The 25,845-nt window shown below is 39.2% G+C and overlaps 1 protein-coding gene across 1 annotated transcript in view; it reads right to left on the bottom strand.

The window, feature by feature from the left end:
• The window catches only part of mphosph8 (M-phase phosphoprotein 8), a 33,006-nt gene extending 8,089 nt beyond the window's left edge, over window positions 1-24,917 (bottom strand). Inside the window, 7 exon segments of the mRNA XM_037790434.1 lie at window positions 13,372-13,460; window positions 17,391-17,513; window positions 17,667-17,921; window positions 18,894-18,990; window positions 19,328-20,422; window positions 21,022-21,183; window positions 24,663-24,917. Coding sequence (XP_037646362.1) covers window positions 13,372-13,460; window positions 17,391-17,513; window positions 17,667-17,921; window positions 18,894-18,990; window positions 19,328-20,422; window positions 21,022-21,183; window positions 24,663-24,764 — 1,923 coding nt within the window. The 5' untranslated portion in view covers window positions 24,765-24,917.
• Between the last annotated feature and the right edge of the window lie 928 nt (window positions 24,918-25,845).

The raw sequence follows: 25,845 nt of genomic DNA, 5'->3' as shown, positions 1-25,845 counted from the left end.
GTGTTTGTGAAGTAGTGAGCACACGACTGGATCAATGAGACTTGGATTATGCTGCACCCGTTGTGTGAGAGTTTGTAAACGGATGTTCTGATATAGTTTTGCTGTTGTTAAATGTCAGTGTGCATCAGCTTATGTTGTCAGCTTATGTTGCACTTTGAGCTGGATCTTAGAAGAGCATTGTGCTCTTGTAAATAATTTAATAATAAACACATTGGTTGACGGTCACATGGAAGACGGGTCGGGTGTGTTGCCGACATCGCTGCAGACCCCTGACGCACTGAGGACAGTCTGTCCCGGTTGACAGGTGGCAGATGGCCGGAGCCATGAGCCACCTTCACCCTGGGCCTTTCCAAGCCGACCTAGAGCCAGTAGCAGCGGTCGAATCCAAACATTCTGATTCAGATACCAAAAAACAAATTGATTTGTTTTCCATTCATCCATCATCTAAACCTGCTTATCCTTTGCAGGGTTGTGGGGGACAGGAGTCAATCTCATCTGACATTGTCCCAGAGGCCTTTTACACCTCGGACATGTCGTCAGTCGATCATGGCTTACACATTTAGACAAACAACCATTCACACACATATTTATGTCTACAGGTAACTATGGACAATCATGCGATTAATCACGGATGATGGTGATTAATCATCATACATAAAATCTTTTTCATAACAACAAAATCTTTAAGCCAAGAAGCATTTTATTGTACAAGCTGAAGTTATAAGTTCCTTACAATACTTGATAAGAAGCATTAACTGAAGGCAACATAATTACAATAACAGGATGAAGAGTAACACGCACTGTGTGCTTATACAACAGCAATGAAAGAAAGTTATCTACTATACAGTGGAAAAAAGAAATGTTGCTTTGCAACACCAAACAGCAATGGGAGTGTCCAAACACAGATATAACCTCTTTCCACAAGGAAGCAGTCACACAGGAAAAAATCAGTTAGCCATCGGTTTGAATGAGTCGACATGTGTTATCTGACCCGGGTCTGCAACCCTGCTCACAGTCAGGGGTTTATGACATTAATGGCTTTGGTATGAAAGGGTGAACACTGGTTACTCTAAAACAGATTCACTACAGCTGCTACTGAGGAGAACACAAAACCTTTTTGTCCATGACAAACAGCAGTAGTGTTATCTGGAACTCTTAACCATAACTTAAACTCCTTCTGAAAATAATAAAGAAATAAAATGCATGTCCTAATGAAGACACCTACAGAGTCGAGTGACGCGACCAAACAGCAGATCCACACGCACCTTGTTGAATATCCAGTGTAAAATAAACACTGCAGAGAAGACGTTGTGAACCTGAAATGTGACGACCCCGTCTAGGCAGGTTCAATATCCTGTTTTAAACCTTCAACACGGTCTGTGTGTGTGTGACAGAAACAAACAAAACTTCAGTTTAACATGAAATGTGCATTTTGTTTATTGGTAATTATTAAACTATATTTTCAGTTAAAGGGACTCTATGTAAGAATCAGAAATGTCTTGTTAACAGCGACACCTGTGGCCGTTAAGTCAACGAAAGTCTGGCGCCTGGGTTAGCTCAGTTGGTAGAGCGGGCGTCCATGTATCAAGGCTTGGTCCTGACCGCGGCGGCCCGGGTTCGAATCCGGCCTGTGGCCCTTTCCGCATCCACTCTCTCTCTCCCCCCTTTCCAAGACTCTATCCACTGTCCTCTCAATAAAATGGAAAATGCCCCCAAAAAAATAACTTTAAAAAAAACAAAAAAAAAGTCAACTAAAGTCAGCGTCCTGTTGCTCGCGCTTGTGCTCGCTCTACATAGACATGAACGAGCATCGCTCAAAACAGTGAGGCGACACACGTCAGCTAAAAGCACAATATCACTCTATATTTCAGCTGCTCGGCAGTAATGTTAGCTGACCAGACGAAGGTCTCTCCATGAACATGATTTAGATCTGATCCTAGTGTTGGATTTTCCTGCCTCAGCCTCCCGACCGCGGCCGGAGGGAACAGGGGAGACACCGGAGTTTTGGTTGGAGACGATAACGTTTCTCTCTGCGGAGCCCCGTCACTTCACAAGACACGGGAAACCTCTGTTGGTCTGGAGGAGCTGCAGCAGTTATTTCTGCACAAACGTCCACTGTACATTCACTAGATATTCTCGGAGCTAAACTAACTCTTCTGCAGTGTGGAGCGAGCTGAGCGAGAATGAGCGCGGTGTGTGAGTGAAGGCAGTCAGAGGAGCAGAGACTCTGGTCCTGGATACCAAAGCTACGGTCTCCCCCGCGTCCTCCGACCGCGGCCAACAGACGGGCTTCACTAGATAGAACTTTGCGGTTTTGGTGCTTTCGTGTAGTTTTTTGTTGGAGTCTTGTCTGAACAGCGTAGACACACGCGAGCGCGCATGGGACACAAAGCTACAAACAGTCCCTTTAAAGGTGATAATGCTTAGGACAATCTGACTTTAGTTAGCATCTTATCCATAACCTTTTCAGTCACTGTCTAATGCCTGGTACACTCACCAATCTATACCCATCCTTTTATATTTAAAAATGTAAAGGGATGTCATTTTCGATCTTGTTTTTAATGAACTTTTGGCTTCACTTCTTCAAAACAAAATCTATGCTGTGTGTTAGACTTAAAAAAAGCAAATAATCAACATGATAAGGCAATCTGATCTTGGCAACTGGGTATTAATGCCACAAACATCCAGATAACAAAAAGCTTAAAATGAAGTAAAGAGACCAATGTAGTGTATTTACCTCAACTTAGAGTATATCAAATAAGTACTAAAATGTTCTACACAGTTGCTGAGTAGTGATACAAGGATACAACCAAACCCTTCGACAGCTTGTTAATACACATGAAAAAAAGAAAGGAAATAAAAACATATAAATGAAAAGATAATGAACATTTATCAACAGGATCCTCAAAGAAAAAAAATAAAATGTGTTTCATATTTAAGTGAGAGGTATACACACGGAGCTCCTAATTCTCTAACATCAGCAAGGAAGGTACGCCGTTACTGCTGCAGGCTATCAGGGGCCATCTACAATATAGGCTACTGGCTAAAGCAAGAATACAGTACAACTTTGGGCCAGGCATTTGGGAATCATGTGAAGCAAGTCTACGTACATCTATCATGTTGGAGGGACTGGATGCAAATATTTTTGCTGGTAGGTTTTCTATTTACTTTTTTTGATCATCAAAATTCATACAAATGCTACTTAAAACAGTACAGGCAGAAAGATAGGTAAGTTTTGAAGTAAAGAAGAGTAAAAATCCCTCTGGAAATGTACAGTCACCGAGGCTACCTTTGCTCAGTGCAGGGTGGGAAATGCCCCGATCACGGTGGCTGGGGACTCCCAAACTATTCAGCCATTGCTTTCACCTTTTGTGAAAGCGTGTTTGGGTGCCACGGTGGCTACTTGCCACTAGGGATGTCACAATACTAGAAATTTAGCAGTTGATACCAATACCAGTGAAATTCCATGATTCTTGAAACTATAAATCCCATGTACTTAAACATACACTTCTTTATTACCATTTCCATATTGGTTTTTGCGAATTTATTATTAATCCCTGATGATCCGCCTCGAGTTTTTCACAAAAAGCAAAATTTTACCTTAGCCCAATGCTCATTTTTACTTAATAGAGCTTGAACGCATCATAATCAATGCAACCTCCGTATGTTAGCTGTTAGCTCCTATCTCCATTATGCCTAGTTCACACTACACAAATTTTGCCCTGATTTTGCGCTCCCCCAGATCAGAGGCAAATCGACGTTGGCTCGGCGCTCGCACATCAGCGCTAGCTTCACGAGCTACAGCCGATGAGAGCCAAGACACGGGTTGAGGGGAAACCTGGAAGAGGAGGGGTCGCCTGTAACAACAGGAACTTAAGTGTATGTGCTGCATTTACAACGCGGAACAAAGTTGTTGTTGCACCTAGAGGAATAAATAGTAAAAAAAGAGTGTGTTCACCAATGTGTTTCACGTATAGTGTCAAGCCATTTCACCATGTATTTGTCGCGTGTGTTTTCGTGATAAAACATAGTTTGGAGACCTCATCGGGGATTCCTCCTGGTAAAAGATCTTGTAGTGTTAGTGTAGTGATCCTGTCGCCGGTCAGTCATGTAGTGTGAAAACCACAATGGCTTAAAGACTCCCGATTACAAGTTGTGTAGTGCGAATAGTGCAGTGTTCTGACGACTTTGAAAGTCTTGTAGTTTGAAATTAGCTTGTGCTCCCCCTGGCTGCTAACAGCTAACGTTAACTAACTCTCCTCTTGCCGATTTCAACACGGATTTGTTGATCACAGTATAGCATCATCAGGGAAATGTTCAATCGTCCCCGGGACGACGTTAGTCTCGAGCCCTGATCCCCGGTACCTACGGTACTGTAGAAAAAAGGAGTATCGTCACGTTTTCCGAACTTTTGACATTGACTTGGTACCAAAGTATCGGTTCTTGTGACATCCCTACTTGCCGCAGCCAATGACTGGTGGCAGGTTGCAAATCCTAGCAAAATGAGGTTCACATTTACTAAATGATCACACATCTAAATTAGAGCACTTTCTAAGAGATAACCTGTGATGATCCGACGAATTGACAGTGTTACATAATTGACTGTGTCACACACGTTTATATGCAATCTAACCATATTAAAACATTAATAATCAGCCTTTTTCTGAGCCAAAGCTACAGTACAAACATCCTCAGTTCCACCGATTTAGTGTATTCATGCAACAGTACACCAATAGCTTGGTCCGGTGGACTTGATTCTGAATACTTTAGGAACTTTTTAAAAAGTGTGACTAAAAGACGGCAGGGCAGTGTGTAATCATTGTCAAGATCCATCCGGCTACTGAGACCAAGGTTCACTGACAGTACATTGTACAACAATTCACATCTGCTCAACTCTTAAGCCCCACATAATTTGAGCGTAAAGCCACAGCCCTCGCATACCTCTTAAAATCTCACTTATTGTTTTCAATGAGTCCATTACAAATATTTACAGGGACAGATAAACGGGACCATCCCACTCCGTGTTTGGATTATTATTACTATGATGAGTCTCTGGTTCCTGTACTCCTGTACTTGGTTTGGAGGCGACAACATGCCCTCTTCTTTTCATCGATTGAATTGAGTTATGTACGAAATATTTGACTTCCCTCCACGTTCTGCTGTTCAAGGCAGGTTCGGCAGCTAAACATGCATCACAATCCTTTTTGCCCGGCACTTTGACCAGTTTACAGAAGTCTCCGAACTGACGCCTCACCGCAGCCTGTTCCTCCTTACTCCACAACCTCTTGTTTCTCTTTTGAGGCTTGTCAGCTGGAGTGACTTTTTTTCCTGCGGCGGACATATTTTCCTGTACAACTGGCGTTCTGTTGGGAACGCTGGGTCTATGGATTGTTGGGACAACCTGTGCAGTTGTAGGGGCCCTAAGTGGTGGCGGGACTGCGGGGTAAGCTGGTGCAATTGAATGGTTCAGGGCTGTGAATGAAGAAACGATAGGCCTGCTCCTGTCGTTTAGTGTCGAGAATGCAGGGACCATTGGTGCACTTGTGGTCAATGGCGTGAATGTAGGAACCATTGAAGTGCTCGGAGTAGTAAGGGTGGTATAACTAGGAATCAAAGGTGAACCCATAGTGTCCTGTGAGGTATACACAGAAGATGGTGGCATACTTGTGGCATTCTGCGTATAAGAAGACAATGGCATAAGTATGCTGTTCTCTGGTGCGTATGGAGGCATTAGTGCATTTGTAGTGTTGTGTGGAGTAAATGTAGGAACCACTTGTGTATCAGTAGCATTCAACGGCGTGAAAGTAGAAATCAGCGGTTGACCCGTGTGGATCATGTTTGCACTCGTAGAACACAAGGTTGCGTAAGTTGAGGTCATCTCTTGGGGGAAGTTGGTTGGAGCCATTGTCATACAGCAATTTGAAGTTTCTCTCAGGTGATCTGGATTCACTGTTGTCAAAGTACAGACAACGCTCGAGTCTTCCAAATCTTTCTCTGTGGTTTCGACTCCGGCTTTCGGGCTCTTTGGACTCTCATTTACATTCCCGTCAGACTTGTGCTGGTTACTTCTCCTCCGTATTGTCTGTAGTGTGTTGTGTACATAGTTTTTGACATCTGTCCAAGATCTGCCACCGAGATCTGGTTCAGCAGCTATGCAAGCATTGCACTCCTTTTTGCCCGGAACCTTCATCCCTGTTATAAATTCGCTCAAGAAACGCTTCACTGCAGCCTGCTCCATCTCACTCCAAGGTCTTCTCTTTAAAGCGGGCTTCTGTACAGTTCCTAAAAAAAGATAAAGAGTGTATCATGGTTATATAAGAGAAATAAAGAATGCAGTAGTCTCTCAATTCAAAATGCTAAAACTCTAGAGCTTGACAGTTCATTCCCGATCTTGTTTCATCAGCTGCTGTTTCCAAGACTGTTCGATATTGTCAAAAAAGTAGTCCTTGAGTGAAGACCGTTTTGTGAACTACTGTTTCAAAAAGGTCAAGAATGAACTGTCAATTCCTGAAAGGGATCAGAAATATGGTAAGTTTTGAACATCTATTGTTCTGTTGATGAAGACTGTGTGATACAGTTGAAAGTTCCCGAACAAGCAAGTAAGTGAACTTGTGCTGTGTCTCAATTTGCGTTCTTCCATACTTACACTTGTTATTTGAGGGCATAAGTGCGTTCACACTGACAAGTAAGGCAAAATGCAGCGCACTATAAGTTCCTTGATGTTGTACACATAACGGTCAAAGAGTGGAGTGTGGAACGCTGAACACTTCTCACCCACAATGGTCGCCATCTTGGCTACATAGTGGAAGGGGAGGGACCATCAAACTTGTGAAATGGCAAAGATGGCGGCGTATTTACCACCACCTTGCTTGAAACAGGGGGCACACGCAAGCCAGTAAATTTAAAAACATGTTCATTTTTATTCATAGACTGTGTATAAGAAGTGGACATAGACACTGTGACGTCACTCATTGGTTTGTGGACTGCCGTTTTGAAGCATCGAGTTCGGCATTTTTGCCGTCGCAATCTTGTTTTTTTCAATCGGTTGGAGCTCAGTACAACCGAACGCTGAATAATACATTTTTAGGTTATAATTAACTTTCATGTACTGAAAGCACACTGAAAATGTTACATTTCTAAGACGAAAACACGGACAACTTCCAGACCGGACAACGCCGTGGTAGCAACCTGTCAATCACAAGGTAGCCACGACCTAAAGCATCCCCTGCTTTATGGTCTATCTGACTCTAAATGGGACCATAGTTTACTAAATGAACATCATGCTGTATTGAAGAAGACTTGAAACTAGCGATTGAGACAAACTCATGTTTACAATGTTTACTGAGGTAATAAATCAAGAGAGAAGTAGGCTCATTTTCTCATAGACTTCTATACAATCAGACTTCTTTTTGCAACCAGAGGAGTCACCCCCTGCTGGCTGTTAGAGAGAATGTAAATTTAAGGCACATCAGTATTGGCTTCACTTTTCAGACCATAAGGTTGCCCTTCTATTCAGTTTTAATAATGTTATCAAGTGAGCAACCAAGCCGGCATATATTTTAGCAGGCGACAATCGCGGTCAAATGTTGGCGGTAATGCTCCGTCCGGTTGAGGGTTGCAATAAGAAGCAGTCAAATGTTGCGATCATCACTAGTGGTAAGTGCGCATCGAACAGCCATGTTTGATTTGACACCACCCTGTTGAAATTCCCGCACTACGCAAGTATTTAAAGTATCCGAATTGAGACACAGCACAAGAGTTGAGATTGTTATGTATTGTATGTTAACTCTACTTTGAGAGCACTTTGTAATCAAAGATCACATTAATGCAAAAGGATCCAATGGTACTCACCATCTTTTGCAGTGCTGCGTGGACTTGATGGCAGCGTTCGATCCATCTTGAGAAGTTGTTTGCTCACTTCCTCCAGCTGCGATGCATTCTTTGAGAGCCTGTAACACTCCTTGCTGCTCCTTCCCAACAGCTTGGCCACTTGATCCATCTCGCCTTCACTGAGGCTCATTAGCTGCCAGCAGCTGGCAATTTGCTCTCTTAATGACGAGGACAGAAGTGCTTCTGGGTTTTTAACTCCACATTCCATTGCAGACCTTCGGAAACAATCCAATCCTCTGATGAAGGATGGACCTTCAGTCCGTGCAAACAGGTATGGGTTCGTTTTTGACACACCGGCTTGTTCTCGATTTTCAATGAGTAAGTCGATTGACAAAACCATCCTTTCCGTTAGCAGAACCAGCATGTTCCTCCCATACTGACCCTCTAGTTCTAACCTGGTGAAACTGCTACCAAGGTCCAGCTCCAATTTTGTGCTTTTCCTTATTTGATCCGCAGAGGGCACAAATGTTCCCATACTCTTCTTGCAAGTGTAAGTTTGCAACAGCATTCTGCCAATATTTCCGACCCTTCCTCTGTTAAACAGACAAACATCTGCCAGAGTGGCCTCGCTGAGCTTTTTCCATGTTGACAAATTAGGACTTTCTTTCAGCTCCTTCCTGGCTTCCTCTTCTTCCCCTGTGATAAACCTGTGGAGTTTTACCAAATCTTCTGTCACAGTTGACTTGTCTACTTCCACTTTCTTGACATCTTGCTTAAGAGATAATGCAAGAGCTTTGCGAGAAAAACACTGACTCCATTTTGTATCAAGAAGGTGTATGAACTTTTTCACTTCACCTTCAGTTTCACTGTCCTCGGTCATGCGACTTTCCCCGAAAGCTATTTCCGCAGCTCGTTTCAAAGAGTAGCCGATCTTTGAGACGAGGGAGACGGTTTTAAACTTACTGGAACTGGGGTCAAAACCACTAGCTTTTTTAGCTCCTTCAACGGCTAATTCAAATCTGGACGGTTGACATATTTCATGCAAGTACTTCACGCTCTTGTCAAGCTCGCTTACGGCGACCACAAATCTACCCAGTTCCCTCATCTTTTGTGCAATATAAGCAAACTGAGACTTGTCATGGTCATACTTGGCAGACAATGCATTGCCATATTTACAAATGAGTGGGTCATTTCTGATATGCCTCGAGATGTCATCTTGATGCATGATGTGGATGATTTCCTCGCAGCCTCCAGTTAAGAACTCTGACATTGGAAGCAGCCGGGAGGCAGCACTGCTGACTCTATTTGTCCTTTCAGAGGATTTCTGATCTCCCTTTCTGGCCTTACATGACCGCTCATGTCTCCACAAATCAGTTTTGCGATAAAAAGCGAAGCAGTGCTGGCAAGGCAGGAAGTCGCGGACAGATATGGTGGGATTTTTAACCTGTTTCTTGGTCACAATTTCCCCCTCACCACTTTTGAGAACTTGGCAATTGTGTTCATAATCTCCTTTATTGCGAATTTGGTCAAGCATCGTCTGTCTGACTTTGGAACCTTTGGGAAAGCGTATTGCGTGGGCAACATCTGTTTCGTCCGCATGTTTCCTTTCCAAGTGCTTTGCAAGTTGGGTAAAAGCCATTTTGCAATATAAACAGAAGTGCTTTTTACTTGACTCCTTTTTCTCATCGTTCGTTTTGCTAGGGGGCGGTTCAAGCACTTTCTTACAGGTCCTTAAACTGGATCGTGTCGGTTGCCTCTTCTCTTCAGTTTTCCTGCGGCGCCCAGATCGCCTTCTAGGAATCTCCTTTGATTGAACTTGATCCGCACCATCTGACTGATCTGCCTCATCACTTGAGTCATTCGCTTCCCCGGGGGACCTTTGCTCGTCAGCTTCGCCCTTTTGCTTTGTTTTGTCTTTGCCCCTTGTCAGCATCCCTTCTGCATTTCTGGTTGGATTTGAATGATCAAAGTTCAATTTACTTGATAAACCACCATTTGACATCTCGTCTTCCTGTAATCGCTTCTGGTCTTCCTTTCCTTGACTTTCCTGCTTGGTAGCTGAATCACAAGCAGTATTTTTGGATTCAGTTATATCCTTTCCACCTTTTTGGATCTGTTCATGTTCCCTCACTGTCACTTGCTCAGTGTTTATACTGGCAGGGCAGCTTGGCATTTTTTCGCCATCTTTTGGACCATCCAAATCTTGTGGGATATTCTCTTTTACTCTCGGAGTACCCTCGTCATTTCTGGCACTGTCAAGGTTAGAAGTCAACCTAAGAGCATCACTCGAACTTCTCTCTTCAATCAAGCTCCTCTCTCCTTCAAATGACCTCGTCTCACCAATAGTACAAGCCTGTAAAAGAACAAGCATATGTAAGACTCATTGCCAAATCAGACCCCATGAATAATTTGACTGAGTGAACCTAAAACACAGACCCATTAGGAAAACACAAACTAAAGCTAAATTTTGGTTTGAATTTTTGGTTAAGTCGGGTGTTTCTTTTGGTACTGCCCTTTTTAAAATCCTTTGCACATTTTTCAGTTAACACATCAGCACCTTGGCAATGCCCCACCAAAATCCAGGCCCATTCAAACTGAAGTCAACGTGATGGCCACACATCACTTTTTTAGTCCAACATCGGTATCAAAATAAAACCCCTGACACCTCTCAAGTCTCCAGTAATAAAAACCACATGTGACCCATTCAAGAACAGTTAATGGCTTTATTGGATCAAGCAGCGTTTCGACATTGTAAATGCCTAACCAAGTATATGTAGTCATGGGGTGTTGGATGAAATGCTACATGGAGAGAACAGAATATGCACTAGACCTACATTCATGGCTTCAATCAAAACAAATAACTTTTGATGTCATATACAAAAGGTTTTGGCTTAGCATAGCGGTGTTTTTCTGGTAAAATCTATGAAACCGGCGACTGGATATAGATGCAAAACATGGGAACACTTCAATGGTGTTCGGCCACAAATATATTAATTAATATTATTTAGATGTCATCTATGGTTTCAAATTTTTTGATAAGATAAATAAAGATCCTGAATACATGATAGTTACTGGTAACATATGTGCTATGATGATGATGCATGTTCTGAAAACAGTATGTACCTGCTTCACAGGGTTCATCTTGTCCCATTACATCATGTGTTCAGTGTCTTCTTCCATTGGCTTGTTGTTCACTGCAAAGAAAGATGACACCACAGTCTCTAAGGTGCACACACAGTATCATGAATGTATAATGATGAATGAAAAGTTACCAATGTACAATTACACATTAGCTGCTAACAGCAACGACTAATTAGCACAAAGAACATTTTAGTGAAGATTTTTGTTAGCTTTTTACATATTTTGTACACAAAAACAATTCAATTTAGATTAAAAGTAAGCAATGTCCCTTTAACTCTCAATACGTTACACGTGTAATTTAACTTTAAAATCTACAAATTACAACACAGTTGTTCCCGCTTCATAAAATAAAAGTTTCAATCAGACTAAAATGACTACATTAAAAATATTTACACTATTACAACATCGCTTAAAGGGATAGTTTGGATGTTTTGAAGTGGGGTTGTATGAGGTACTTAAACATAGTCAGTGTATTACCTACAGTAGACGGCGAGTACGGGCAAAGTGTACGCTATATTTAGAACATTTTCACCGCTTTACCTCGCTGTCAGATAACCCTTTCTGACGGGGAACTGAAGCCGTTATTTATGCTCTTTTCAAAGCCACCAGACTCCTTTGACAAAAACAGTAATTTTACCTCGCAGAACACAGGAGTTGCTGGAGTTTTTTTTCTTCCATAAACTGCCTAACCTGGTCTACCACCTGAATCACAATATGCTGAAAGGTTATTATTGAAATTTTGCCCAATAACGCCAAAAATAAACTTGCCTTTCCCAGCTTTAAACTGATATAGATTTTTTAGGTGTCTAAAATGCGTCTTGCTGCTGCCTCCGTCCACAGCAGTACATTGCCTGTTTCTCCAAACTCCATCTACTGTAGGTAATACACTGACTATGGAGAAGTAGCTCATACAACCACACTGAGAAACACCCAAATTATCCCTTAAACATATAAAAATGAAAGCATTTGAGGTCACACTCTTACCTGGGTTTGTTGCAGAAGAGAAGGCGCTTTGGAGTTGTGAAAAACATCTTGAGGCGTTGAATTATTAGCAGACATGAAACAGTGAAGTCTGTGGATGTAGATCTTGAAGAGACATCTTTCTCCTTGGTGAACAGTTTGTGATTTTAGATGCGCTGTACGAGTTAATTATTAAGATCCGCTGAACGTGATGGAACCGAGTCATCTCTGCCACATCACGTACTGTAGCTCTAGTCGGGCATGTTTACCGTTCAGTATTTTCCATTCCTGTTGATAATATTGTGTAACTCGCACACTTATTAGGGTTTCTTGAGATATTCCGAAGAGGTTCCAGAAGTTTCAAATCACAAACAGATGATTGTGTCCGAGACAGAAAAAATGTAAGTGACTTTGAACGTGGCATGGTTGTTGGTGCCAGACGGGCTGGTCTGAGTATTTCAAAAACTGCTGATCTACTGGGATTTTCACGCACAACCATCTCTAGGGTTTACAGAGAATGGTCCGAACAAGAGAACATATCCAGTGAGCGGCAGTTGTGTGGACGGAAATGCCTTATTGATGTCAGAGATCAGAGGAGAATGGGCAGAGTGGTTGGAGATGATAGAAAGGCAACAGTAACTCAAATAACCACTCGTTACAACCAAGGTATGCAGAATACCATCTCTGAACGCACAACACGTCCAACCTTGAAGCAGATGAGCTACAGCAGCAGAAGACCACCCGGTACTAGCAAGGTGTACCTAATAAAGTGGCCGGTGAGTGTATATCAGGATGTAGCATGTTTTAAATGAAATAATCATATGGTAAAGCCTATTTTTTTATACTCCTGTGTGAATTAAATACTTGGTAAATGAAAAGTACTGAGTATTTTCTCATTTTAAGAACTTGAGTGCAAAATGAAAATAACAGTAATAAGTGAATTTAAATTTAAAAAAGAATATAGGCCTACCTTATTTATTCTACCGTAATAGAAAGCCCTATCTATGTCAATTGCTTCTTTAATATTTCCGACCACGTTGCTTCTCCGTCCGCAGAATGAAGCTTAATTTTAACGCAATGTCAGTTCATGAATTTGTAATGTGGAGGACCTGGCAGGGCAAGTATTTAACTTTATTAGTGCCGTATGTGACAGACGCAGCACTGTGTTATACTGCTCATCCACAAAATTCATATTTTTTTTTGGATATCGGACTGCACAAACACTCCCACACACACACACACACACACACATACATATACACTGGGGGCAACCAAGGTGCTGTAAAATCTGTAAAATGTGCTTTTTGTCTTGGAATTGAAGACTCAAGAAGCCTTGAGATATATATACAAATTAAAATAAAATAAGGCACAAGCTAATCAGCAGATAAACACAAGATAAGATCTGGGTGAAGAAATCATTTTAAAGATGAATAAACATACCTCTTGGTCCAGATTGTAGTCCTCTTTGGAATTTAGAGCCAATTTGACTGCCATGTAATCTCCACTTTTCACAGCATCCCGCAACTCACCTGACAGGGACAAGTTAGAGTGAAGTTTAAAGGAAGTGTACACTGAAGATCTCACAATCAAACATATTTTAAATAGGGCTGTCATGATGATTGTCCATAGTTAATCGATTATTCACACATTTGTTATGCGTTCAAAATGTAGCTTAATAATCGACTAATTATCTACAAATATTGAAACAAAATACTTATTTGGAATATTGAGTGTAGCTGCTAGAAAAGGCAATTACTAAGAAATGGCTTAAACCAGATACCTCATACAGATACATCATTAGAGAACTGGTATGATGTAATTTATGAAATATTTGAAATAGAAAGAATTACTTTCTCAATGAGGCTTGAGGAAACAATTCGATGGAAATTTGGAAGGAGTGAAAAAAGTGCATTTTCCGTCATTTTTCTTTGGACATTTTTTTTCAGACTTCTTTTTCAGACATTTTTCAGATCTTTTTTTTTCAGACATTTTTTCAGACATTTCTTTCAGATCTTTTTTTTCCAGACATTTTTCAGATCTATTTTATCAGATCTTTTTTCAGACTTTTTTTCAGACTTTTCAGATCTCTTTTTTCAGACTTTTTTTGTCCGACAATTTCCAGATCTTTTTTTGTCCGACATTTTTCAGATCTTTTTTTCAGACTTTTTTTTCGGACATTTTTCCAGACATTTGTCAGATCATTTTTGTCTGACATTTCTCAGATCTTTTTTTTTTCAGACATTTTTTCAGATCTTTTTTTCGACTTTTTTTTCGGACATTTTTTCAGATCTTTTTTTCAGACTTTTTTTCAGACATTTTTCAGATCTATTTTATCAGATCTTTTTTCAGACTTTTTTTCAGACTTTTCAGATCTCTTTTTTCAGACTTTTTTTGTCCGACAATTTCCAGATCTTTTTTTGTCCGACATTTTTCAGATCTTTTTTTCAGACTTTTTTTTCGGACATTTTTTCAGACATTTGTCAGATCATTTTTGTCTGACATTTCTCAGATCTTTTTTTTTTCAGACATTTTTTCAGATCTTTTTTTCGACTTTTTTTTCGGACATTTTTTCAGATCTTTTTTTCAGACTTTTTTTCAGACATTTTTCAGATCTTTTTTCTCAGACTTTTTTTGTGCGACATTTTTCAGATCTCTTTTTTCAGATATTTTTTTCGGACATTTTTTCAGACATTTTTCAGATATTTTTTTTCAGATATTTTTTTCCAGACATTTTTCAGATCTATTTTATCAGATCTTTTTTCTCAGACTTTTTTTGTGCGACATTTTTCAGATCTCTTTTTTCAGATATTTTTTTCGGACATTTTTTCAAACATTTTTCAGATATTTTTTTTCAGACATTTTTTTCGGACATTTTTTCAGACATTTTTCAGATATTTTTTTTCAGATATTTTTTTCCAGACATTTTTCAGATCTATTTTATCAGATCTTTTTTCTCAGACTTTTTTTGTCCGACATTTTTCAGATCTCTTTTATCAGACATTTTTCAGATCTTTTTTTTCGGACATTTTTTCAGACATTTGTCAGATCATTTTTGTTCGACATTTCTCAGATCTTTTTTTTTTCAGACTTTTTTTCCAGACATTTTTCAGATCTCTTTTTTCAGACTTTTTTTTAGATCTCTTTTTTTCCGGAAATTTTTCAGACTTTTTTCAGATCTTTTTTTTCGGACATTTTCTCAGACATCTTTCAGACTTTTTTTTCAGACTTTTTTCAGACTTTTTTTTCAGACATTTTTCAGACTTTTTCTTTAGACATTTTTCAGATCTCTTTTTTCAGACTTTTTTTGTCCGACATTTTTCAGATTTTTTTTTTCCAGACTTTTTTTTCAGACATTTTTTAGACTTTTTTTTCAGACATTTTTCAGACTTTTTCTTTAGACATTTTTCAGATCTCTTTTTTCAGACTTTTTTTGTCCGACATTTTTCAGATTTTTTTTTCCCAGACTTTTTTTTCAGACATTTTTTAGACTTTTTTTTCGGACATTTTTTCAGATCTTTTTTTAGACTTTTTTTTCCGGACATTTTTTCAGATCTTTTTTTTCAGACTTTTTTTCAGACATTTTTCAGATCTATTTTATCAGATCTTTTTTCTCAGACTTTTTTTGTGCGACATTTTTCAGATCTCTTTTTTCAGATCTTTTTTTTCGGACATTTTTTCAGACTTTTTTTTCAGACATTTTTCAGATCTTTTTTTCCAGACATTTTTCAAATCTTTTTTTTTTCAGACTTCTTTTTCAGACATTTTTCAGATCTTTTTTTTCGACATTTTTCAGATCTTTTTTTTCAGACTTTTTTTTCGGACATTTTTTCAGACTTTTTTTTCAGATCTCTTTTTTCAGACATTTTTCAGATCTTTTTTTAGACTTTTTTTTCGGACATTTTTTCAGATCTTTTTTTGTGCGACATTTTTCAGATCTATATTATCAGATCTTTTTTCTCAGACTTTTTTTGTGCGACATTTTTCAGATCTCTTTTTTCAGATCTTTTTTTTCGGACATTTTTCAAATCTTTTTTTTTTCAGACTTCTTTTTCAGACATTTTTCAGATCTTTTTTTTCGACATTTTTCAGATCTTTTTTTTCAGACTTTTTTTTCGGACATTTTTTCAGACTTTTTTTTCAGACATTTTTCAGATCTTTTTTTTCAGACATTTTTCAGATATTTTTTTCCAGACATTTTTTCAGATCTTTTTTTCAGACCTCTTTTTCAGACTTTTTTTCAGACATTTTTCAGATCTTTTTTTTCAGACATTTTTCAGATCTATTTTATCAGATCTTTTTTCTCAGACTTTTTTTGTCCGACATTTTTCAGATCTCTTTTTTCAGACATTTTTCAGATCTTTTTTTTTTCTGACTTTTTTTTCAGACATTTTTCAGATCTCTTTTTTCAGACTTTTTTTTAGGAAATTTTTCAGACTTTTTTCAGATCTTTTTTTTGGGACATTTTTTCAGATATTTTTTTTTCAGACTTTTTTTTAGGTCTCTTTTTTCGGACATTTTTTCAGACATTTTTCAGACTTTTTTTTTTAGACATTTTTCAGATCTCTTTTTTCAGACTTTTTTTGTCCGACATTTTTCAGATTTTTTTTTCCAGACATTTTTTGGATCTTTTTTTTCGGACATTTTTTCAGACCTTTTTTTTCAGACTTTTTTTCAGACTTTTTTCAGATCTTTTTTTCCAGACATTTTTCAGATCTATTTTATCAGATCATTTTTCTCAGACTTTTTTTGTGCGACATTTTTCAGAACTCTTTTCAGATATTTTTTTTCGGACATTTTTTCAGACATTTTTCAGATATGTTTTTTCAGACTTCTTTTTCAGACATTTTTCAGATATTTTTTTTCGACATTTTTCAGATATTTTTTTTCAGACTTTTATTTCGGACATTTTTCAGATATTTTTTTTCAGACATTTTTCAGATCTATTTTATCAGATCTTTTTTCTCAGACTGTAATTTTTTTTTATTATTATTAATTTGTTTTCGAAAGAAAAGCACCCTATGTTCTATTTTTGTGTTCTATAATTTCATTGTAAAAAGTGGAAAAGTTGGTTCACTTTATATTTGTATCTAATTAAGTATATTTATGGAAATGTTTGTTTGAGTAAAAACAAATAAAGGAAAAACAAAATGAAAACAAAAAACAATTCACTTATTCCCAGAGATTTTTGAATAATATTTTTGCTTGGAATGCACATCCCTACTTGTAACTACATATTCAGTTTCACTTGAAAGTACGCCACATTAAAGAAGCTAAAGACAAAATGAAACTGCCATTTCACTGGGACTGAAGAGATGAGAAGATAAAGTTGAAGAACAGTGAAGTAATGTTTAGAAAAATGTGAGTTTAAATTTCCATGATTGGAAGTTTAAAATACTACCAATGTGTTGATTAACAACCACAAGTTCTGGGAAGTCTGAGATGTAAATGGAGATACTCACTTGGTGACAACGGCGGACCGGACAGGATCTCATCCTCTCCATTCAGATGTTTCTGGAAGTCGTCCAGAGTCATCCAGTCCAGGTTGAGGTCCATTCCTAGACTCAAGGTGGCCTGGCCCTTATCTGTACAGCACACAACGCAGAGAGAGATGCTTCATTGGTTGGCAGGTTGAAACACTGCATACTGCAACTCAAACTATTCTCTCCTGCTCATTAACAATATGACAATATCAACATGACCATCGTCATGAGCTCAGTGGCCAATCAGAAACCTACCAGATTTGTCAGCGCCCCCTGGTGGGTCCTGGGTGTCCTGACCATCATCACATGCCATGAAGAGTCGGGGCTCACTGTCCTCTCTCCTCTTCCTCCTGTCCTCCGTCGGGGGTTTCCTCTCCCAGCCGGGCCGCTCCTCTGACCTCTCCTTCCTCTCGCGGGAATCCTCTCCAGGCTTCGACTTCGCCGTGGACGCCTCTGATTCCCTCTCGTCGCTGTCCAGGCTGAAGCCGTAACTCTGACTAGATCTGGAGGCTAAAGGGGGGTGGGGGGGAGCAGACAAGTCGTCATATTTCTTGGGAGTCATGGAGAGTCTCGATGGCTGTCGACACAGCTGTCAATAGCCCCGTTTCCACCGCAGGAACTTTCACACGGAACTAGGAACCTTTTTGAGGAACTCATTGTGTTTTGACTGCAGGGACCAGGATCTAAAATAAGTTCTGGGGACATTTTACAGGGCCTTTTACCCCAAAAATATCATCGCAGTGAGACAAAACCAAATGTTTATATTTGTTTTAATGTGTTTTTTAGATGAAACAGGCGGACACACTGAACGTCAGGCTGCAGAGTGTGTTTACCGCTGCGATCACCAGCAGCCCTCATCCCACGTGATCTCGCTTTTCATACGTCAGCGGACTAATTTGGCTAATCTTTGCAGGTCTTTAGACCACGGTGGAAACACAGCCAACAGTGGGCTGAAGGAACCTTTTAGTTCCTTGAAAAGTAGTTCCAGGGACTAAAAGTCGCCGGAACCTTTTGTGGAAACCCGGCTAATCAAACCTATCGAAATTAAAATTTTTTCCTTGTTGCTATGACACTAAATGATTTCTTGGTTGTAAAACAAAATGTCCAAAGTTTTTAAGTGCCTGTTAGCAATAGTGCCACACAATTTCACATATTTGTAGCTTATAAAAGTGCAAAAAATTGTGAGACCCCCATTTGTACAATATAATCTTTAGTTTTGTTTTAATGACAATCTTGTTTCCCATGTAAACCGACTGTAGACGCCGGCGTCTACACGACTAGGGACACTGAACAAAGAGACTAAAAGGTGCAATCACACCTAGACTCTGTTTTCACCGGTTTCACCTATAATGCATTTGGTTTGTTCTTACCAGGTGTTTGGTTGCTCATTAACTGAAGTCAGTTTGAGTTGACGTGACTATGTCGAACATCAATAAACTAAATGTGACTTTTTTTTAAAATGTGATTTTTCTGTGTTCATACCATCTGATTGCTTGGTCTTCTCCGTCTTCTCTTGCTCTGGTTTCTGACCTGGAGACTCTTTGGTTGGCTTGGAGATCTTCTCAATCTTTCCTATTAGCTATGTTAGAAAAACAAAATAATAATACAGTGTTAACAGCTTGTAGTTTTCCAGGTAAATCACTGAGCTGCAGGGTGAGGCAGCTTTCATCGCAGCTTGTTCTCTGATGTTGGCTTGTTGAGTCTGGGCCTTTAATCAGTTCAACACGGAGAGGTTTCCAGATTTTATAAAAACAAATGCGTTGCCAAGAGAAGACAAAACAGGCAGAGCTCCAACCCGGCAAACCAAAAACTATTTTTTCTGATTTTTGTCAAATTAAATCAACATGTGTCCAATTTTCGACTCCAACATTTTACATCATATGATAAAAGAATAAACACTGTATATGATACTGTACCTTTGTGGGTTTGCTGCTGATCTTCTCTGCGGCGGGCTGATGCACCGGCTGCCTGCGGGGGGCGCGGTCTTTGGCCTCGCAGTTTAACAGGAACTTCTCAAACAGGTTAGTGGAACCCGTGGCGTCCTTCGGTCCCAGCACCTCCTCTTTAGCCACCTCCTCCTCTTTGAGCTTGGTGCTGCTGCTGGCTGCTGTGACGGAGGACGACGAGGACGACGAGGATGTGGAGGAAGACGGCACTTTGGGTGGCGCCGACGTGCTCTCCTGCCCTTTGCTCTTGGCTTTCTTATGTAGCGTGGAGCTGTCGCTGGAGTCCGAGTGAGGCGCGGCGTCCTCCTTGACTTTAGAGGTGAGGCTCTTTAGTTTTAGGAGGCTGCTTTCCTTCTGAGAGGCATCTGGCTTTTTGCTCCTCTTGTCGTGGATGAGGTCCTTAATGCCCTGCAGCTTCACCTCCCACTTCCCCTTCTTTTGTTTGTCCTCTAATCGTGCTTTTTCGGCCGACTTTGCCGCCGCATCCGTTGATGCCGTATCGTCCATTTGGGGCTCTGACGGGCCGTCGCTCAGGGTGTCCTCCGGAGGAGCAGCGGCCTCGTCTTCAGAGGTTTCCATCTTCCTTTCCTTCTTCCCTTTCTTTTTCTTCCCCTCCTCTCCCCTCTCTTTCTTATGCTTTCCTCCCTCTTTTCCCTTTTCCTTCTTGTGTTTTTTGGAGGGAACTGCCGGCTCATCGTCCTCCTCTTCAGAGTCAACCACACGCTTTTTTGATTCAGTCTTTTTCTCCTTGGGAGGAGAGGGTGGAGGAGTCGGGGCTCTCTCCTCCTCTTCTTCTTCTTCTTCTTCTTCTTCTTCTTCTTCTCCTTCTTCTTCTTCTTCTTTGTCGTTGTTGTCGTCTGTCTCTGGTGCCGGCAGAGGCCTGAACTCCTCCTTCCGTTTGTCTTTCTTCTTCTTCTTCTTTTTCTCCTTTGGAGGCGGTTCCTCTTCTCCTTCCTGGATCTTTGTCTTTTTCTTCTTCTTCACAGGTGCGTCAGTCGGACGGTCTTTGTCGCTGTCAATCTCAGAGTCGGGATCAAACACATCGCTCTTCATGGGCAGCAGCTTCTAACGGAAAGGGACAAGAAATGTCACATTCTAAGATTAATATCTTGTTTTGACAAACTTATTGCAGGCACCCAGAGCTACGATAGTACATCATATTTCTGTACAGAGAGCGGACCAAACTATTCAGTCGCTGCCGTATTTATGTCGAGATGACTTTATGTTGATGGAGCAGTAGCATAGCAGCTGGCACTTATCTATCCAAACTCCATTCAGAAAACAAGCATTTTTAAGTTGGCTTGCTAGATACAATCAGTGTAACGGCACTGTATGTGAATACAGCTCGCCGCCGGGTGATGTTTTGACCCAGACACGACGGCATTTGGTTTTCTGACATATCTGGGACTTCCACAACATGTACAAAGCAGCACCAGTGGTTATTTCTTCCCTGGTTGATGGAGGAAAGAGAAGTTGTTGGTATCTATGGAGACAAACCCCTTCTCCTCTCCGGCGGTCCAACTCGTACGAGTAAAGCGAGGTGAAAATTTGCTTTGCTCTTGGTGTGAACGCAACATAAGAGTCAACACCGTACTCCTTAAACGCTGTACCAACACCAGTATTATTGTTTTGGTGAATACAGTATCAGTAGTATTCTGACTTACCACAGTCTTCTTGGCCTCTGCCTCCTTCTTGGCCTTGAGCTCAGCCATGGACTTCTTAAAAGCTAAGAGGACCTCACAGCAGTCCTCCAAATGGGCCTCTGGCTCCCACGTGTCGTCATCCGAGCAGTAATTCTTCCAACGGACTCTGTAGAGAACTTCACCCTGAGAACAGAGAGAGAAGACATGAAACTCGAGCATTTTACCTCCACACCAACCTGACACAGTTAAAACAAGAATCTGATCATGGCTGCTGCATGCAAACATGACTGACTTTTTCTTTTCTTCATTCATTGGTTGTTTTCAGGATATATTGTACAAGACAGCAAGAGTTCATTGGGCAGAAAAAGCAAAACACTTAAAGCTTTTTTAAGCTTAAAAAGCAGAATTTACAGGATCAAACGCATCATCTATCATCTATATTTTAGATTTTTTTGATGTTTTTTTAAGGGCTGCCTGATGATGCATTTGAAAGTGTCTAACACCTGGAGACAACAGCACAAAAAACAAAGTTAAGCGTGTCTTAGTTTGCAGCAATAAAAAACAGGACACAAAGGACAATCTTTCTATGATCATATCATAATGATTATATCCATCTGAGGTCTGACCTTCTGCTTTCCTGGCATCCTGACTGGCATGTACACTGTGATTATTATACAGTGAGCCAGCGCTCACATGTTTTGCATCAGTGCACCACCATTATAAACAGTCTGTTTTAATGGCTGCATCTTCCTGCAGAGCTGCCAGCAGGTCAGGCTTACTTCCTCACTGTGTTTGTTTTCACTCTCCTCGGTGTTCCTGAGCTTTTCTCTACACAGGTGGTAGAAACCCAGGGAGCCTCTAAAGGGACTCTTTATAATCTGAGACCAACAGTACGTCAAGTGTGTTAATAACTCACTAGGGTTCGCATTTAGCTCAGCTACCTCCTTGACCACGTGACCCTCATCCTGCACCTCAAGTCTCCCGACAAAGCAGCCGCTTTTTAATCCGCTATTAAGTTAATTTGCTTTAAATTGACTTAGATTTGAATTCACTTTCTGGCAATATTTGGTCCGTAATCGTTTTCTTCTGTATGATATTCAGTAAACAATAATACAATATGTTATTTAAGTGTATAAACATTGTTCCATATTGTGCTCATTTTCAGGTTCATACTTGTATTTTGTGTTTCTACTAGAACATGTTTACATGCTCTAATGTAAAAAAAAACAAAACACGTTTATTTTCCTCATACTGTCTGTCTGAATATACCTGTATTTACCCTCTGCCTGAAAAGCTCCGTTTTAGTGCATTTCAACAGAATTGCGTTGCTAGGCAACAGCTTTGGTCCATGTTTACTTCCTGTCAGCTGATGTTATTTACATACACTGCAACAGCAAATAAACTGGGACACATTTAGAATATTTACGTTTAAAACCGTGTAATGATCTATATATATTGTATATTTGTGACATCACAAAAGGACAGAAATCCTAACGGCTTGTTTCAAAAGCACAATTTCTGAATACGGGGCTGTGTGTATTTCTCCGTATATTGAGCGTTTTGATAGTTTTACAGTATTTATAAAGCACTTAAACCTGCTTTATAATATAAAAGACGTGAAAATCTCACTTTTTACAATATGGGACCTTTAAGCAGCTGATCGATAGTCCAGTATTGTATAATGTTTTGTTCTTTTTCTCTGATAATGTACCTTGAAGATAAATAATTATAGATGATGTAAATTAATGTAAAATTTATGAATGTCGGGGAAATTTGCTTTTTAATGTATAAGGTAGTTAATAGTGAATATGAGTTGAACACAGCGTAACACAAATATGATGTTGTATAAAGTATGTATATGATAAATATGATTTATACTGAATTTCAGACCCCAGGAAGACTAGCTGGTGCCATTTGGCATCAGCTAATGGGAATCCTTTTAAATAAATAAATAAATAAAATGTCCCATCAAGCAGTTGTGACAATTGCATTTACAGTTTAAAGAAAGTTACGACTGTTTGATTGAGAAAAACTGTAATCCTTTGATCGCATAAATCAACTTGAGAAGTTTCAAAAGCTGGGAAAATAATCTGATTACTTAAATTGATGTAAACAAACACAGTAAATGGGGAAAAATCCTTCAAACTAAAACAAGCACCACCTCCTCTCATACACACAACCTCCATAATCCCTCAGTAGAAGGGCTAGTTCATATTTAGGTGTGTATATGTGGCACCATCTTGTGACAAAACATGACTTTGTAAACACAATATGAGAAGATCTACTAGGACGGATCACTGCTGCAAAAAGGTAAACAAACTTTACAAAATAACTGTGTAATCACCCACAGAGCTGAAACATCCTGTTTAATTTGTTATGATCATAAATAAACAGTTGCATAATTTCACTATACAATCTGGAGGATAAATTGGGTAGGATTATATATATATATATATATATATATGCTTTTGTTCTATTCAGCACTACAATGTAATCAGTGTGTCAACCTGTGATGAAAAATCAAGAGTTAAAGTTAATTATCAGTCAGTTATTCACTTAAAATCTGTTGTATTTTAAAGGTTTAAGGACAATCAGTCCAACTGAGATCAAATCTATCAGTCAGCTGTAGTTAATTATTAAACATTGAGGCTTTAATCTGTTATAAATAAAAGGTTAATCAGTCTGTTGTTGCCATTTGAAATACACACTGGGGATTAAGATAACTGACTGTGTTTACCACTAAGAAACCTCACTATCTGATATGTTTAATGCACAATCAGACCAGTAGTATTCTGGTTATGTGTTGTTAATGTAGCTGTGCAGCTGAACCAGATGATGAGAGTAGCTGAGCTGCAGAGTCTCCGTCCTTGGCCTCAGCAGGAGAGCTGACATCATGCTAATGATGCTAAATAACAACCATGCTACACGTATATAGACGAGCACAGGAGAGATTTAATGCATTACAACAGACTGTAAATACAGTATAGAGAGGTGTTAGTGGACTATGGTGCACTATGCGTCGAGAGAGAGGAGTCATAGCAATGCTAGCTATGTTTCTGTAGAAGCTAGGCTAGGCTAGGCTAAGCTAATGCTAGGCCACACTGTAAAAAATTACATTTCTTTTACAGTATTTTTCAAGAAATTTTAAATTTTTTGTCTATATTTCAAAATGACAAAAAAATGTTTCATTTGTGATTTATATGTAAATGGTCTTAGATTTACAGTATTTTTGTAATCACAATAGATCATTTTTAAAGATAATTATTATGTTTTTTAGAGGTTTATAACTATTTTTTCTTGTAAAAATACAGATTTTTTTTGCAAAACTTCTTTCGAGTTAATGTAAATTTGGGCTTTTGCAACCGAAATATGACATGTTTCATTTGTGATTTATATGTAAATGGTCTTAAATTTACGGTGTATTACTCTATTCTAACAATAAATATATGTTAAAAGTAAAATATTTCTTGTAAAATTAAAGTAATAAAGGCTAATTAAATAAAGATAATTACTGTTTTTTTTTTTTTTTTACAGTTTATTTATGTTATTTAACGGTCAGTATTTTTTTCTTATTTTTTTACAGTGTAGGCTAGGCTAAGCTAAGGCTAGGCTAGGATAGAGTAGGAAAGGCTAGGCTAATGCTAGGCTAGGTTAGCTCGTACCTCTTCCACCCGCATGTCGATGATTCTCTCCACTTCGTACACATCTTCCTCCTCGTCCTGCTCGCTGTCCGCCGGCTCCACCTTCTCCGTTTCAGCCGCCATGGCTGCGGGGGTTTCTGTAGTGTGTCTGTTGTTTTGATCCAGACAGTAGAGGCCGTGTTCTGCTCTGTTTCTGTCCCCGGAGTTGCTGCTCTGCTCTGCGGCTCAGAGACCAACTACCGCCCGCTCTCACTATGCTGCATTCACACACTACTCACAACCTCGGAATTTACAGCTTCTTACAAGATTCAAGATTCAAGGCTAAGTTCCAAATCTTATACTTCTTCTTTTTACTTTTAGTACGTACTGCAGCTTACAAAGTATGTACTGTTGCATGCAGTAAATGCTTACAATTTGGACATACTACTACATCCTACAGGAGCAGTGTTTCCCCCAGGCCATCAGACTCTTAAATAGATAATTCATACGACACCTTCTCACACAAAAATATATGTTATACTGTATATACTGTATATGTTCTTAATGGATATGTTCTTAATATGCCCTTGTACAAAGTATTTCCTTTTATAATTGTAATATAACTTAAAGTATTTGTAATTATAATTGTAATATAACTTAAAGTATTTGTAATCTACTTAATATATCTTTACATCTGTTTATATCATGTTTATTTTTTATTATAGCTTATATTGTATATTGGTAGAATTTCAATTTTTGTATTCTTATTTTATTCTCACGTTTTTATCTATTCTTTGTTATTATACTGCTATTTGCACCAACAAAACCAAAGCAAATTCCCTAGTGTATACCTCTTAGACCTGGCAATAAACACCATTCTGATTCTGATATAAGAAATACTTTGTACAAGGCATATTAAGGCATATTATTTATTTAAATTACCGGTTCATGTTTTTTTAAATACATAAAAAAGTTTCCCTTAAAGATATATCTTAACTACATGGATTATATGACTACAAAGGTAAAAAAGGACGATTTTAGAAGGTATCTTCATTGTACTGTTCTTTAGTTCATACACTGAAATCCCAAATTCCCATGTTTCCTAAACGCAGCATGGACATGAAGCTGCCCTCTGGATGAAAACATGGTGGACTGCAGATAAAAGGGTCATATCAAGAATTAAAGGATAAATATGATATAAAATATTAGTGCATATTTATAATTT

The sequence above is a fragment of the Sebastes umbrosus genome, chromosome 13 (assembly GCF_015220745.1).
Source record: "Sebastes umbrosus isolate fSebUmb1 chromosome 13, fSebUmb1.pri, whole genome shotgun sequence".
Classification (NCBI taxonomy): Eukaryota; Metazoa; Chordata; class Actinopteri; order Perciformes; family Sebastidae; genus Sebastes; species Sebastes umbrosus.
The sequence above is the reverse complement of the archived record's forward strand: the minus strand, read 5'-3'. Positions and strand labels throughout refer to the sequence as shown.